At 37.5% G+C, this 14717-nt stretch overlaps 1 protein-coding gene across 4 annotated transcripts in view; it reads left to right on the forward strand.

Moving 5' to 3' along the window:
* Positions 1 to 14717, forward strand: part of ZNF608 (zinc finger protein 608) — a 65918-nt gene that overhangs the window by 12741 nt on the left and 38460 nt on the right. For all 4 annotated transcript variants that reach the window (XM_080372647.1, XM_080372648.1, XM_080372646.1 and 1 more), the window contains one exon: positions 5035 to 5290. In XM_080372647.1, coding sequence (XP_080228773.1) covers positions 5035 to 5290 — 256 coding nt within the window. The remainder of the gene's footprint in view (positions 1 to 5034; positions 5291 to 14717) is intronic.

A 14717-nucleotide genomic window follows, 5' to 3' on the forward strand; every position in this document is an offset into this window, starting at 1 on the left:
ATGAGATATTTAGAAAAGGAGACACACTCCTTAGCACACAGATATTTTTTCCATGCCATTTTCCCCGCATTCATTTCCTTCCAAGGAAGTTTGATTGATCTCATTAGAATTACTTCTGATTTATGATGATGTGCATGAGATTAGAATGGGGTCTTCTAGGGTCACTGTTGCTTTAGAAAATTAAGGTAGGGGCAAGCATACTTTATATAAAAACAAGATAATCTCCCTTTCACCTTAAAATCTAGAGAAAGCAAAACTTCCATATAGGGCTGAATTCCTTTATTTCCTGATTTTCATTTCAAACACTGATTCTGTGAAGTACTAATTCATAACTCTAAAGAACTTGTCAATGTAATTTTCAAGTCCTTTCAGTCTGTATGTTGGTGTGGGGTTTTTTAAGGAAGGATTTACTTTTTGCAAAGGATCAGGCTTTGTTTTTTAGGTATATCTCATAACAGGATTTTGATCTTTCCACACTCTTTCTACTAGTGCAGATGTTCCCACTGGGAATGCTTACAGTAGATTTTTTTTTTCTCAATTTAAAAAGCATTGCTTTCTTGGAAGGACTTATCCTGAGCCTTATACCTGTTCCTCTGCCTTTCTGCAGGTTGTGTATTGGTAGATTGATTAAATGGCTTTTGGCATGTACATTGCAAAATCATCTAGTGGGTGACTGCAGTAGTGTATGACCCCGTTTGGTCTTAGATTGGTAGATTATGTCCTCGTGGAGATACACCGTCAAAGACATACTGTCATTAATGAGGTGGAACTAGACATGCATATGATAACACACTTTGATGGGTCACATCACATGGTCTGGCTGCATGACACCTATTTTCTCGTTTGCATTTTGTGATTTATGACAGAAACGTTTCACACTTAAGAAACACACACTGAAAATTTTCAAAGTTGGAATGAATGAAATACACAGATATAGAATACTTCCACTTGATAATATGGTCAAAAGTTATGTGTTTAAATCTGTGTGAAAAGTGATTTTATCTTGAATACTACAGTAAATTTACTGCTGTCAGATTTGTACCGTGTCAGATAGGGCCATAGGTGTTCTGGTATCTCAGTCTTCTTTCATTCAGGTGAGTTTCCCACAGGAATACATGAGACACTGTCCCATAAAGGCTTAAAATACTCCAGTTCCTGCAGGAATGGGAGTATGATGTGGCTGATTGCAATAGCGTGATGTTGGGCACTCTCTGGTCTGGGAAATCCTTTCAAATCTGTGTACCTGCTTCTGTGAGCTCAGCACTACCTACTGGAATTTCTCCTGGTTGTCAGGAAATTGTGTACAACAGACACAAAATGTTAATTTTCTGACATAATTTTAGAAGCATACACTGCATCAGGAAAGTGGGTTTTAATGAGCAGAGCTTAATTCCAGCATGTAACATGCCTGGGTAACTGAAGGAGAGCCCTGCTTATTAGAAAGCCCTGCCTTGCTTCTAGTCAGGATGATATTCCTCTCTCTTCCGTATGCCCTTCCTCATACTACTAATGTTATGCAGCCATCAATTCAATGTTTGGGGGTTTTTTTGTTTTGGTTTTTTTTTTTTTTTTCATGTTGAGATAGAGGAGCGCTCCATGGAGCACTGAATACATTGCTTGGCAAGGCTTTCTTCATTTTCTGTGAGCTTTTCTACTACTAAGAGCCGTAGCGCTCTGATACAATGAAACACTTGGCAGTGGAAAGCTGCCATGAATAACACTCCAGCTTTGTAGCCTTTGTCACTGATCAGCTCTCAAAAGCTCTTGGAATTAGGTGAATGAAGAAAATATTGCTTGAATATTTCTGTCTTTTTTGGACCCCTTTGATTATGTGTGTAAAGAGAGCATCTATGTAAATAACCTTCCTCAGATTCAGATTTTCAATCTCATATTGGAATGTCTCGTGTGATAAACAGCAAGGCTACTGCTCAGTATGCGCCAACACCTGGGAATAATCATGCAAAAATAACAGTGAGAAACTGCAGAGCATCTGTTCTTGACATTAACTTTCCTCAGCTTGACAGACTGCCACCACCAGATGTTAGTCTTATGTGCCTTTTTTCCACTGGAGATGGCGGCCTTCCTGCCTCTCTCTTTGCTCCTAATAGCTTACATCAGTGCCCTTTGGAGAATTCATGAAAACAATTGTGTCACCACAATGATCGCTGAGAACCACCGCTTTGCTGTGCTGACGTTACGAGTATCAAATGAGATGGGATAATTTTAAAACACGGAAAACTGGAGCTATATTTAAGTTAGCTTTTTTTTTTTTTAATTATTATTAAATATGAGTAAGGTCACGTTTGTGCAATGAACATGAACCTCAGGAACAGTAAATGTCCACTTAATTATCTACCAAAGTCTTAGTGTTTAAATTCACAGAGCAACAGACCCTTTTACTGCAATCGCCACTCTTTGGCCTCGTCCTGTGTGACTGTTTCTAGTGGAAACCATGAACTTTTATTAGCAGGTCTAAATAAACTAGAACTGAGTACAAATATTTGTAACAAAGAACTTAGTAGGGTACACTGTCAGATCTGTGCTTTTGTTAGTTCCCTTCCACTGTTTATAATACTTAGAAAATGGAAGACACATCTGCCAATTTAGTCTACATTCATTTAAAACACTGGCCAGTTTAGTATGATAATAGCAAATATTTTGTTTTTTCTCTGGCTTTGTGATGAGTATGTTTTGTGGAAGAATGATGTTGCATGTATAGTAGGAGGTTTTCCACAGCTTTAGAAAGCAGCATGTAAACTACTGAACAGGCCATTCATCAGTATTTCTTGGTATTATAAAGGGATGTGGCTCAGCTTTTCTTAAGCATTAGGCTCCATTTACCTGCTAGTTACAGATCCTGGTTCTCTTTGGCTTGAAGTCAGATATGTTAAGAACTCCTCTAAATTATGCCCGAGGTACATACTGACCCCATTTTACTGACAGAGCCCCATTACGCAGCCAGTGCCAGGGAGCAGGGCTCTGTGCCATCCAACTGTTTGCCTCCACTTGGCATCAGGCAGCCTGGATCTGTATAGCATAGAATCAGTGCCCCCTCGTACTAGGCATACATGGATATGGTGTTGTGTTGGGCTTACTATTAGATATTGCAAGTAACAGCTGCTGCTGGGGGTCAGTTGATACTTGCTTGTGTGCGTTTAAGTCTGCTCTGCAAAGTATTCTTGTCTGTGCTTTAGCTCTGCAATTGCAATGGTGTAAAGAGGAGAATATCATTGCCTGATTGCATTGTTTTTGTGCCGCAGCTCTGTTTTACTTCCTAGAGTCTGACTGGTATGAGCAGGTTTTTTACTCCGAATGGATGCTTTCAGTGTTCACGTTTTGCTTTGTTGTTGTGTTTTTGTTTGTTGGTTGGTTTTTTGTTTTGTTTTTTTTTGTTTAATTTGTTTGTTTTAAAAAAACTTTGTTCTATCTCTAACCTGAAGATTATTTCAGGCCTAAATAAAAAGAATCCCCAAAATATGGAAAAATTTGGAGAAAATGTGTTTATAGTTCTGTCCTACCTATTTCTAGTGTAATTAAGATCAGAATCCAGGCAGGTCATACAAAGATCATACAAAACATTTTTGTTAAGTATGTAGCACACTTAAGGCTTGTGTGCATAATTAAAAGTGTTGGCTCTCCGTTTGTATGTATGAATGATGCTCAAAGCAAAATAATTGTTATAAAGACCAATTGTAACAATTGTGCACAATTTTTAAAAAGTACTCTTTAATTTTAGATTTCCAGTTTATTTTCTCTCTATGAAAATACCATGTGATGAAGTGAGCTGATCTATGATACAAAGGATATATAAAACAAGAGTAATGCTCTTTAGTCCTTTCTACTCTTTGTTATCCCTGTTTGCCAATTTGGCTTTGAAAGAAAGCAAAATTAACTTTCATCTACACTAAGATACATATGAACGGAACCTAGATGACAATGTACAGTGAGTCATTATGTTTTTTGTATTAGGTCTTCTTGCGGGGTCCAAAATTAAAAACAGCAATGACTAGAAGATATTTGATCATTTATTTGAAAGCAGCTAGAAAGCAACCTTTTTAAAAAAAAAAATCACTGTATTGAAGAATGCTTTCTTGGTGTGGTATTATGATTCAGTAGGCCAAGTAAACATGAATTTTAGGTGTTTACTCATTCATATCCTTATTTAGCTGTCTTCCGTGTGACAAAGGACCTTATGGCCCTAGTAAAATACTGAGGACCCTCAGGCCAAATCTGTATACAGAAAATCTGCTACTGGGTGTATTGGAAATCATATGGGGAAGATAACTTAATCAGTTCATATATAGGTATTGTCTGTGTTTGAATTGGTCTGTGTACAGACTGATTGTCTGGCAAGTTGTATTCTTCCAAATATGCATTTTGGAAACCCTGAGAAATTAGATGGCTTGGATAGATTCTTGTAAAAGACCTCATCTGTTATTTCAAGCAGAAAGATATGATTGTTATCTGTAAGCTGTTAGGTGGGTGATCCTAATGTATTTTAAGTGATTGGATGACAAGACAATATATTTGATGCCATATGGGTATTAGAATTGTTCCAAGTCCTAATTTATCTATGATGCACGTGAAAAAATGGCATTTATGTGTCTCTGTACTGTCTTTATAAATGTTTCGCTTTAAATAGAAAATTAAGTTCCCAGTTTGCAAAATTAATTTCCATCCACAAACCCGTCTCTGTCAGCACCAAGAAAAAAGTTGCCTTAATCCATGTTTTTAAGTTTATTATTATTTCATATTAGCAGTCTGTGACAACAAGGAATAGTCTTGTAGAAACTTAGCAATTTGCCTTCTTTAGCGTATTAGATATTTTTGCACTTAATTTTTCATGTGCAGCATGTGGGCTCATGTCAAAAAAACTAAACTTACAAGACTGAAATTATCCATGATACACCAAATCCCTGCATACACAAATGCAGTCTCAGCAAACTGGGCTTTTTTTTTTTTTTCTCGTAATTTATCTTTTTTTTTTTTTTAATCTCACAGCACCATTATAGTAAGTTTATCTGTTGTTTTCAGGTTGATCCCCTGTTTACAGTGCCTGCACCTCCACCTCCGATTTCCAGCAGTATCACACCTCAGATTCTGCCTTCCTACTTTTCCCCATCTTCATCCAATATTGCAGCACCAGTCGAGCAGCTCTTGGTACGGACTCGTTCAGTGGGTGTAAATACTTGCGAGGTTGGAGTAGTAACAGAACCTGAATGCCTTGGACCCTGTGAGCCTGGGACCAGCGTGAACTTGGAAGGAATTGTATGGCATGAAACTGAAGAAGGTAAATTGTTTTTTCCATTAGGCTTGTCTGTGAGATTTGTTAATGTCAAGGAGATTTGCTGTATCTGCCTGAGTGCTAATTAAGTGCCTGCTAGTCTGTTGGTGCACCAGTATGTACAATGGCCATCACAGCTTTATAATTCAGCTGGTGACTTTTTCTTTTAAAAACAAATGGCAGGTTTTTTTATTATTTAAGCAACTGTATTTTCCAAATGACCTACCATGTAACCCCAGTTAACAGTAGAATTGTTTCATATTGCTATATTGAGAAAAGCATATGAAGAAATAGCTAATAGAGTAGCATAAATGTGCTTGTGAAATTTACATCATGATGGGGGGTAGATGTGATGGGAGTGGATATATGAATAGTTTAGATGAAAACCTAGAAAGCTTAGTAATTTGGAATTCAGACACTATCATCAAAAATGCCACCACCATAGCACAATAGAAGCCCCAAAGACCCTACAGAAGTTCAGTTGATATGATTATTATTTGCATTTTGGTTATTTGAAACATGCTTTAAGAGGAAAGGATTCTTGCTTGAAGACAAGTGTTCCATCTGGTGAAGAAGTGCTATCTAAACCAGAGTGATTTCTTTAATATCCTTTGAAGGCATTTGGCCAAGTAGGAGTGCTGGAGAGCTTTGGGGAATACTAAACCTTGATTTGCTATGATTTAGAACAAAGTAAGTAGGAAGAGTATTATGCTGTGATTCCATTTTGATTTTCAAAAGCTCATTATTAAAATACCAGCTTTCTCCTGCTAATGCTAAAAATACTGCATGTGTACACTAAACTTCTTCAATTTTTGGTTTAATAATACTGGATTTCTCCAGTTATGGCTGCTTGAGAGCCTTCCTGTGATTGTTCTTATGTTTGTTTTGAGGATTATTTAATTTTTAGTGATATACCTTCCTCAACAGTGAAAACAACACTATTTACAAAAGGATATAATGAAAGAATACAGCAGTGCATTGCTTTATGATAAATCCTGACATCCTTCAGACATACACACAACGGCATTTGGTCCTTTGCAGTGATATATAAGACCTCACCAAAGTGCTCTACACTGTCCTCTCAAAATCAATAGTGAGAGTCAGATTTACTTGCTTTTATATGCTTTCATCCATCCATCTTTCTCTCAGTGTATGTCTACAGCAGATTCATAAGGTAGATTGATCTTTTTAGATTGTTTTTAAAGCACAGTATAAATTCTGTTCTAAAATATCCCTGCAGAGATGAGTGCCCTTAGCAGCTCCAGTCTTCCTTGACTGGCCTGTATTAACCAGAGTTGGAATGTGTGGGCATTAACTGTGTTGACATGAAAGAGCAGTAGCTGTTAATAGTGTTATTCTTGCTGAATAAACTAAACTTCTGACCCCCACTGAATTTAAGAAGCCAGCCTTGTTAAAGGTTTGGCACCAGAAATGAAGTATTAAAAAAAGTGCATTCTGGTCAGGAATGACATTCCATTTACCAGTTTCACAGCACTCTACTGGTTTTAAAAGTCCTGTTAGTTAACAGAAATTAACTCCCTTAACCTTATCCCAGTTTGTCTAAAAAAATTTCTGAAACAACTCCCGAGTTCAGTGACGGCATGTTTGAGTGAAACAGTTTTGAATGTGCCTGTTTTCACAGTTTTACAAATACTGTTTGGCAACACTACAGCTATGAGTGACTACAGTAATAGATAAAATGGGATTCTAAATTACTCTAGAAATATAGCTAGAATGTAGATTTAAGAGACTGAACACAATTGGTATGATTCGTATTATATGGTTTGTACTGTGCTTTTTGTGTTTTACTGTTTCAGACCCTGCTGACTGAAGAAAATAACAAATTTTACTCTGTTTTTCCTGGTGTTCACAATCAACACTATTATGAAAAATGAGTTTCTAATGATCATTTTTGCATTTTAATTACGTTTTGACATTTGGGGCACACATACATATATATATATTTAGCTGTTTTCAAATTTTCTGACATGTTCATGAAAGCAGCTTGCATGAAGCCGTTTCTGCCAAATTACAGAAAACAGGGTGCAGATGGGTTTTCTATTTATCCTTAACAGAAGGAAGATTATCGGATACTCATTTTCTTCAGTTACAATTTTGACTTTAATTAGGCCAGAACATGACCTTCCCTAAATTGGTTTAAATCCAGAATATTCTCACTGAAATCTTCGTAATTGGTGACATCTAAAACCATCTTGATGTTCATAATGACCAACTGATTTACAAATTTCTTTTATGATGCCCATATGTTTCTTTCCTCCTCACTCCCTTCACTGCTTTCCAAAACCTAATAAAAACACATGTACAAACTGACACCTATCTAGCTGCCTATATATCTTGAAAGATTTTTAATGTTAAGACAATTCTAAGCACTAAGGTATGGAAATTTCTGACCTTTGCTTGTGTTTTGAGATTTGAGTTATTTTGTGTCTGATTTAGCTGCTGTATAAAATGAATTGTGAGTTGATTAGAATAGGCTTATAGAATGTCTGCATACTCGATGGTGTATGCGACCTATGGACCAAATGCAGCAACTAGCTGTGGGAATGCAAATACAAGAAAGGATGTGGTGATCACAGTTATTATAAGAATAGTAGACTGAGTAGAGGAAGACTAAATCAGACGGTTTATATAGAACTTATTATTAAATGTAATATATGCTTTGTAGAGGAGAAGCCATATACTTGAGAATTCATGTTTTGAAGGTTTTGGGTGTCTGAAATAGCCAGTTTTCTTTTAGGAATGTTAAACAAGTTGTCATGTTCTGTTGCATTTCTTCTTAAAGGTCAGAAAAAGGATGATGTTTGGTTTTGTGAGTCATATTTTTAAGATAATCACTCCAAGGAGGGGGGTGGGGAAGCAGCTTTGGATTTCAGACAAAATTGTGGCAGATCAAAGAAAGTGTTGTTAATACAGCTCTTTTCATTTATTCCATGCCAATCTATTCAGTTGACTTGATCAGCAGATTTAATAAATTAGACGTTTTTGCTAGTGTCTCAGTCTTAAGAAGTGTAGAGGGAAGCTGGCATCTGAAGGCTGTCACAATTATTACAGGGCTTTGTAACTAACCATAGCAGGTTACTCATATAATTGACTGAGACTGCTGGTTATCACATGGGCATTTCTCAGTTGTGCTAGCAAGTTGTGTAGTGCTTAATTTCTAAATATGTATACTGTAGGCATTTTCATCTGCATAATAACCTTGTTTGAATATGATTTAATAATGTGTCCAAGGTGGTGTTAATGGCTATAGAAAGGAATATTGAAGGAACTACTTGAGGCTATCCTGAAGTAGTGGGATGGGAAATGGTTATGGGCAAATGAAATTGAGTGTTGGCAGCTGACATAGTTATTTGACACCAGAAACTACCATCTGGTAACAGTAGAAGTCCTTCACAAAAAGAAGCTTGGTAGTGTTATTGGAGTGTATTTTTTGTTGGTTGGTTGGTTCTTCTGGTACTCTGGGAAAGAGCTGCTAAAAGTCTGTATTTCTATACTGAGAAATAAGGTTTATCTAGGATCAGATACTTGCTAAATCGTGTAATTATCTTCTGGGGAAGAGAGCAGTAATTGTTTCTTACTGCCTGGAGGACACAAAAATGACTCAGAAAAAAGGGAAACCACCAACTAACTTTCTAAATTGCTTAGAGCTTGCTTTTTTGTATAGTTTCTCACACATAGTTGCCCTGGGTCATGTCCTGTTTTTGGTTCAGCATCTAGTAGCAGAGTCTGCCTTTAGATGTGGGAAGTACTAGTTGTGGTGATGTTCTGTTTGCTTGAAAACTGTGTAGGAGACAGCCATCCGTCATCTTTCTGCCTTTGTGTGCAGAACAAACTGTCTGTATGTGGCAGGAGTTCTTGCATTGCTGTGCTGATGTTCTGTCTCTTTGTGCAGTTTGGGTACAACTTGTTGTTATTCAGTAACAAATAATGGGGAAATCAGCTGTATTTAAAGTGCCCTCTTATTATGGCTGGGTTCTTGATTTTTATAACTTTAGACTAGTTGTCAAGTGTAAGAAATAGGAATCTGCTGGATCTCAAAAAACTGATGGGACCATCTCAAGGGTATTCCAGATTTATCCTAGTATCAGTTCTGATGCCATCTTGCAGAAATTTTCAGTAGAAAGGAGAATGCTACAATGACAAAGAGGCATGCTGGTACTTGTGTATGGATTTTCCACCCTGGCACGCTTGCAACAAATATGCATAGATGTTGTTTTGAAAACATACCTGTTGCACAGATCTGATGTGGATTCCTCCCTGTATTGTCCCATAAGCAGGTCCGTTACCTGGTGCACTGTGCTGATTCACACACAGATACGAGGCATTTCTATCTTTTTCTTCTAGTTTGCGCAAAGTAGGGAGCTAGGTGGCAATCCACAAAAACTAGCTCCCCTTAGCACACAGTAAAACATTTTATACACTTTGAACAATTGCTTACAATTATGTTTAGTCACACTAAATTCTCATGGGTTCCTAGGGAGCCTCATTTCCATTTAAAGGTACAGCATTCTTTGTTTTTGCTTGTCTTGTCTCTTCTTGTATTTATGGTGTCTATTCCTTTTCCCATGGCCATGTTTTCTTAACTGTAAGAATTAACTAACATCCTCTGTTTTTCAATATTTTTTCTTGTTTTTCACTGAATATTTACATATTTTCTCTAAATTTCAAGTTAAATAACAGACTAGCCTTCTGTTAATCATGTATCTGCAAGCGGATTGACTACAGCAGCCTTACTATGTGGTTATTTTTGCAAAAACTGTTTTAAAAGAACAGTCTGTTATAAGTGTCTTTGGTTATGTATGTGTTTGTACATGTGTGTCTAAGTAAGGGTGTGTATGTGTCTATAGAAATAGAATTAGAATAATGAGAAGTAGTCTGATTGTCTCTGATTCACCTTAGCAGTTTCTGTGGGTTTAACAGTCACATTTTCCTACTTTCGCAAATGCAAAGCCATGATGAAACAATGAAACTTCCAATGTTGAAAGCCGTGTCAAATATGTAAACAAATGCAGGAATTAGAGATTTTATAAAAAACCCCCACTGTGTTATCAAAGAACATTATGATAATTTATGGAAATTTGGATAAACATGATTAAATCACACTTGTCTTGAGCTCAGGCAAAGTTTAGAGAGAAAGGTGGTATGCTTTATCAAATCAAGTGATACAGTTGTAAATACAGGTAAGCTTTCAGACCGGTGCATTTATATTCTGTCCTTTCTGTGTAACGTAGACCATTGACTTGGTGGGTACAGGAAGCAGTGGTTTGGTATTGTTAATGACCATATTCAGTTCAGAACTGAAAAACAGTGGGTGTTTTTATAGGAGAGAAGCATAAAGATATCCACTGCTCCAAATCAGGCTTTGTTGTGTCCATTACTGAGAAGTGGTTTGTGGAGAAGATAGACTTTCTGGCTAGCTACATTAACAGAAAATGTAAAATCCAGGCATTTTCTACTGTCATGTGAGTCATCTGCTGACCAGTATGAATGCAAGCCAGTATCAAAATGTCATCTCTTCAGAAAAACGCCTATACATATGTTTATATTTTAGAGTTGTTATGTTTAATTTTTCCTCATTTTCCTCATTTCCTCATTCTGTGATACCATATCAGTATATCAGGGAAAAAATTTAAGAAGGCTGAGATAGGTGGTTCTTTATAGGTGATATAGGTGATTCTTCAGGAGACGTTCACTGTCCCATATTATCAATGATACTTGGAGTCTGACACCTACTACGTGTTATGTAGAAACTTGTAGCAAAAGAGAAGTGGGTTCTGTGTCACAATGGGAATTCCCAGGCTTACATAAAAATGTATGTGGTTTATGAAAGCTCTACTTACTTTACAACAATAGTTTGGGAGATTGTACTTTGGGATGCACACAGAGTGAGAAAAGTTTTAAGAGTTTGATGTTACAGGATTCAGACCGTGAGAAGGATTTAGCTCTAGGTTTGTTGGTTCTGAGGGGCCTTTTTGATCTACAGTTTGCCTGACTGTATCAGTGTATGTGCTTGTTTAGGGACATAAATTCTGACATTGACCTGTAACTGGCTTCTGCAGTGTTTCTTGCATGTTTGTTTGAAACATAACGTTGCTGGCCTGTGTTAGAGGCAAAGAGTGGGCTAGATGGACAGCTTGCTCAAAGCCACTATGGCAGTAATTTAATTTTGATATGTTTTATTGCCATAGCATAAAATGTTTATGCTGAGAGAACCAAAAAGGGAACTGTTTTTGAGTGAATTACAGAATCATTTAGGTTGGAAAAGACCTTTTACATCATCAATCCAACCTTTAACCTAATGCTGGCCAAGTCCACCACTAATGATGCACCTAAGTGCCACATCTACGCATCTTTTCAATACCTGCAGGGATGATGACTCAACCTCTTCCCTAGGCAGCCTGTTCTAATGCTTGACAACCCTTTCAGTGAAGAAATTTTTCCTAGTATCCAGCCTAAACCTTCCCTGGCACAACTTGAAGCCATTTCCTCTTGTCCTATCACTTGTTACTTGGGAGAAGATACCGACCCCCAGCTGCCTACAGCCTCCTGTCAGGGAGCTGTAGGGAGCGATAAGGTCTCCCTTCGGCCTCCTCTCCAGGCTAAACACCCCCAGTTCCCTCAGCCGCTCCTTATAAGTCAAATGTCACACACAACCTTCAATTTCCTAATTAGACAAGTATTTGTAGTCTATTTGATACTGTCTTCATCTAAAATAAATGAATCAAATATTAGTTTTGGAGCCAAACCCCTGTGTATCCACAGAGGCCCCTTAAAATGGGTTTTGAACAGGTGGGATTGGCTCTTATGAACCAGGTGTATATGGTTGAGTTGATGTGGCTGTAATGAGTTGTCATGAATCACCTGGGCTACCATAACCAAACCTTTGCAGGCTCTTTGTTCACAGCAAACAGTAGATAAATCGTGTCAGAATAAATCTCCTCAGTGAAGGAGAAACGCAAAATAGGTTATGGATGTTCCCCGCTGGCAGAGCTATAATGTCAGATTGGGAGGTATTTTGACCTCCTTGAGTTTAATTCTGATTCTTTTACAAAGTACTTTTTTTCCAAAAAAGTTCAATTAGTCATTGATTTGAAGAGTAATTTAAGTTTAAAGCTGTGTTTTTCTAGGTGATGGAAAGCATTACAGATTAGTGGAGATCTGTAACAGGCGGGGGTGGGGGTGGTGGTGGGGGGTGGGTGAGAAGAAAAAAGAGGTGAAAACAGAGCCACTGCTAATTTCCAGGCTTTCTTACTGTCACAGAGAAGTCAACCCAGTTCATCGCCCCTTCCATTCCTTCCCAACACCGTTGCTTCAGAAGAGTTTTGAAGACTGCAGATCGCTACTGGAAGAATAGCACTTCGGAAACTTGTGTAAAGATGCTGTTATATATTAGATCTGGTGTTTAAATGTCAGTGTTCCTCTGAACGTAGAGACACCACAGGGTCTAACTAGTGCTAGTCCTACAACTTTTATTTAGAGAGGCTGCATGTCTCTGTTGCATGGGGGGATGTGTGATTTGTTCACTGCCTAGAGCTTGCCTTGTTGCTTCAGTCTCACATATATAGATCTAATGCTAAGCAGAACGTAGGCACAGTACAGTTGCAAAAACTGACCAAAAATATCCAAAGTGTCTTACTTAGCCAGGTAGTAATGGCTGGCTTATCTAAAGGGACCTGGCAACTGCCACATTTTACAGCTCAATGATAAGACTTGGTGCAACTGTCTTGGTATAACCCAAAACAGAGAATTAAAAAAACTTAACAGATTCCAGGCAGTGCTTACATAAAAAGCTGCATATTGCCAGACTGCTACAGAGGAAGACTCCCAGTGCTGCTTGTACATACATAGAAAATTATCCCTTTTACAAACAAGCATATGGGGCCAGGGAGGGTGCATAGAAAAAGGAAGGAGGATAATTGAGATTGGAAACTTTTGCTTGGAGCTATTTGAATGTGAAACTGAGCTGGCTCAAGCGGTGAGGTTATGAACACTAAAGGAGTTGCTTTAAGAAAATCAACAGTTTTGAGCATTTACTGCTCAAAAGCAAAATCTCAATAGCAGCAGATTGCTTACAAGTGAGACCGTTCCAGTACAAAATACTTGAAACATGTGGTGTTTGGATTTGTAGATAGCAGGGGGGAGAGATGACTGCTAATGAAGAAAGTGTGTATGCATGCAAGTGTTTTCTTACTGAATAAATACCACTGGAGTAAGGAATGAAGGCACAACTGCAATGGTATCTTTAACTGGTGTGGCTCAGGGATTAAACCACTTACTTACAAAAGTTTTCATGGTCACTCTTAATTTTGTACATAGTTTTAACTACTTGGAACGAGCTGTGGTCTTCAAGTTTCGTTACACTCCTAAGTATTGCTGGTGAATGAGAGGTTCTCTTGTTTGCTGGAGTGTATGTTTTCACTAATACAGATTAATATAAATGTAATAAAATATTTTATTTTTCCCTGCATTTCAGGCTATGTAGTGAAAAGCTGCTTTTGGCATTGGGACTAAATTGCCTGTGTAAGATCAGCAGCTGGCCTAACATCCAGCTTTTGGTGTTTTAGAGTCAGTGGAAACTTACATTTTGTCACCCTGAGGGCATATTCATAATTATTTCCAGATATTACTGATGTGGTAGTAACTAGCTACTAGTCTGGAACTCATGGTGACAAGAGGCAATCCAAAAAGCAGAAGGAAAACCTCAATTTAGAAATTTTGAACAGTGAAGAGTTCTTTGGCCTTCAGGGTTACTAAAAGATTACAGCTTGTACTTTTGCTCTAAAAGAGGGAGACAGGAAAGGTAGAGGTTGAGGGTGAAGACAAAGAATATAAAAAAAGAAAAGCTCAGGGGAAATAGCTTTCTTGATTTAGACTGAAAAACTAGGTCTAGATGTACTAGCATTGCAATGGAAACCATAATTGAGGTTCAACAATTTTACATCCCCTAATGCCATGAGATTTAGGTGAAAACCCCACAAAACTATCTGGGATAAAAAACAAAAGGCTAGTATTAGGGAACTTCACTTTCTTTTTTTTTTTTTTTTTTTTTTTTTTTTTTTAAGGAGTATCAGCTAAAGCAGAAATTACATGTCCAGCAAAAAATAACAGTTTAAATCTCAAAGAATTTTTAAGGGGATATAGCTATCTAAATAAAAGGCAATAGAATTAATTTTTAAGGGCAGAATTTATAGCCCTTGTTAACGTTTTAATCAGAATAAGAATATTTAAGAAAAGCCTTCTTTTCCCCTACTTCCCCCCCCCCCCCCCCCCCCCGCCCCCAATAGCTGTCACTTACTTGTTAAGCTTAGCTGGGAAGTTTATTAGGGCTTTGCTTGAGGTGATATTTTAGTATAGTTAAGTGATTTTGGTTTGTTTGTGTTTTGTTGTTTTTTCTGTATGAGCATTGACAGGC

This window comes from Falco punctatus (genome assembly GCF_963210335.1).
Source record: "Falco punctatus genome assembly, chromosome: Z".
Lineage (NCBI taxonomy): Eukaryota > Metazoa > Chordata > Aves > Falconiformes > Falconidae > Falco > Falco punctatus.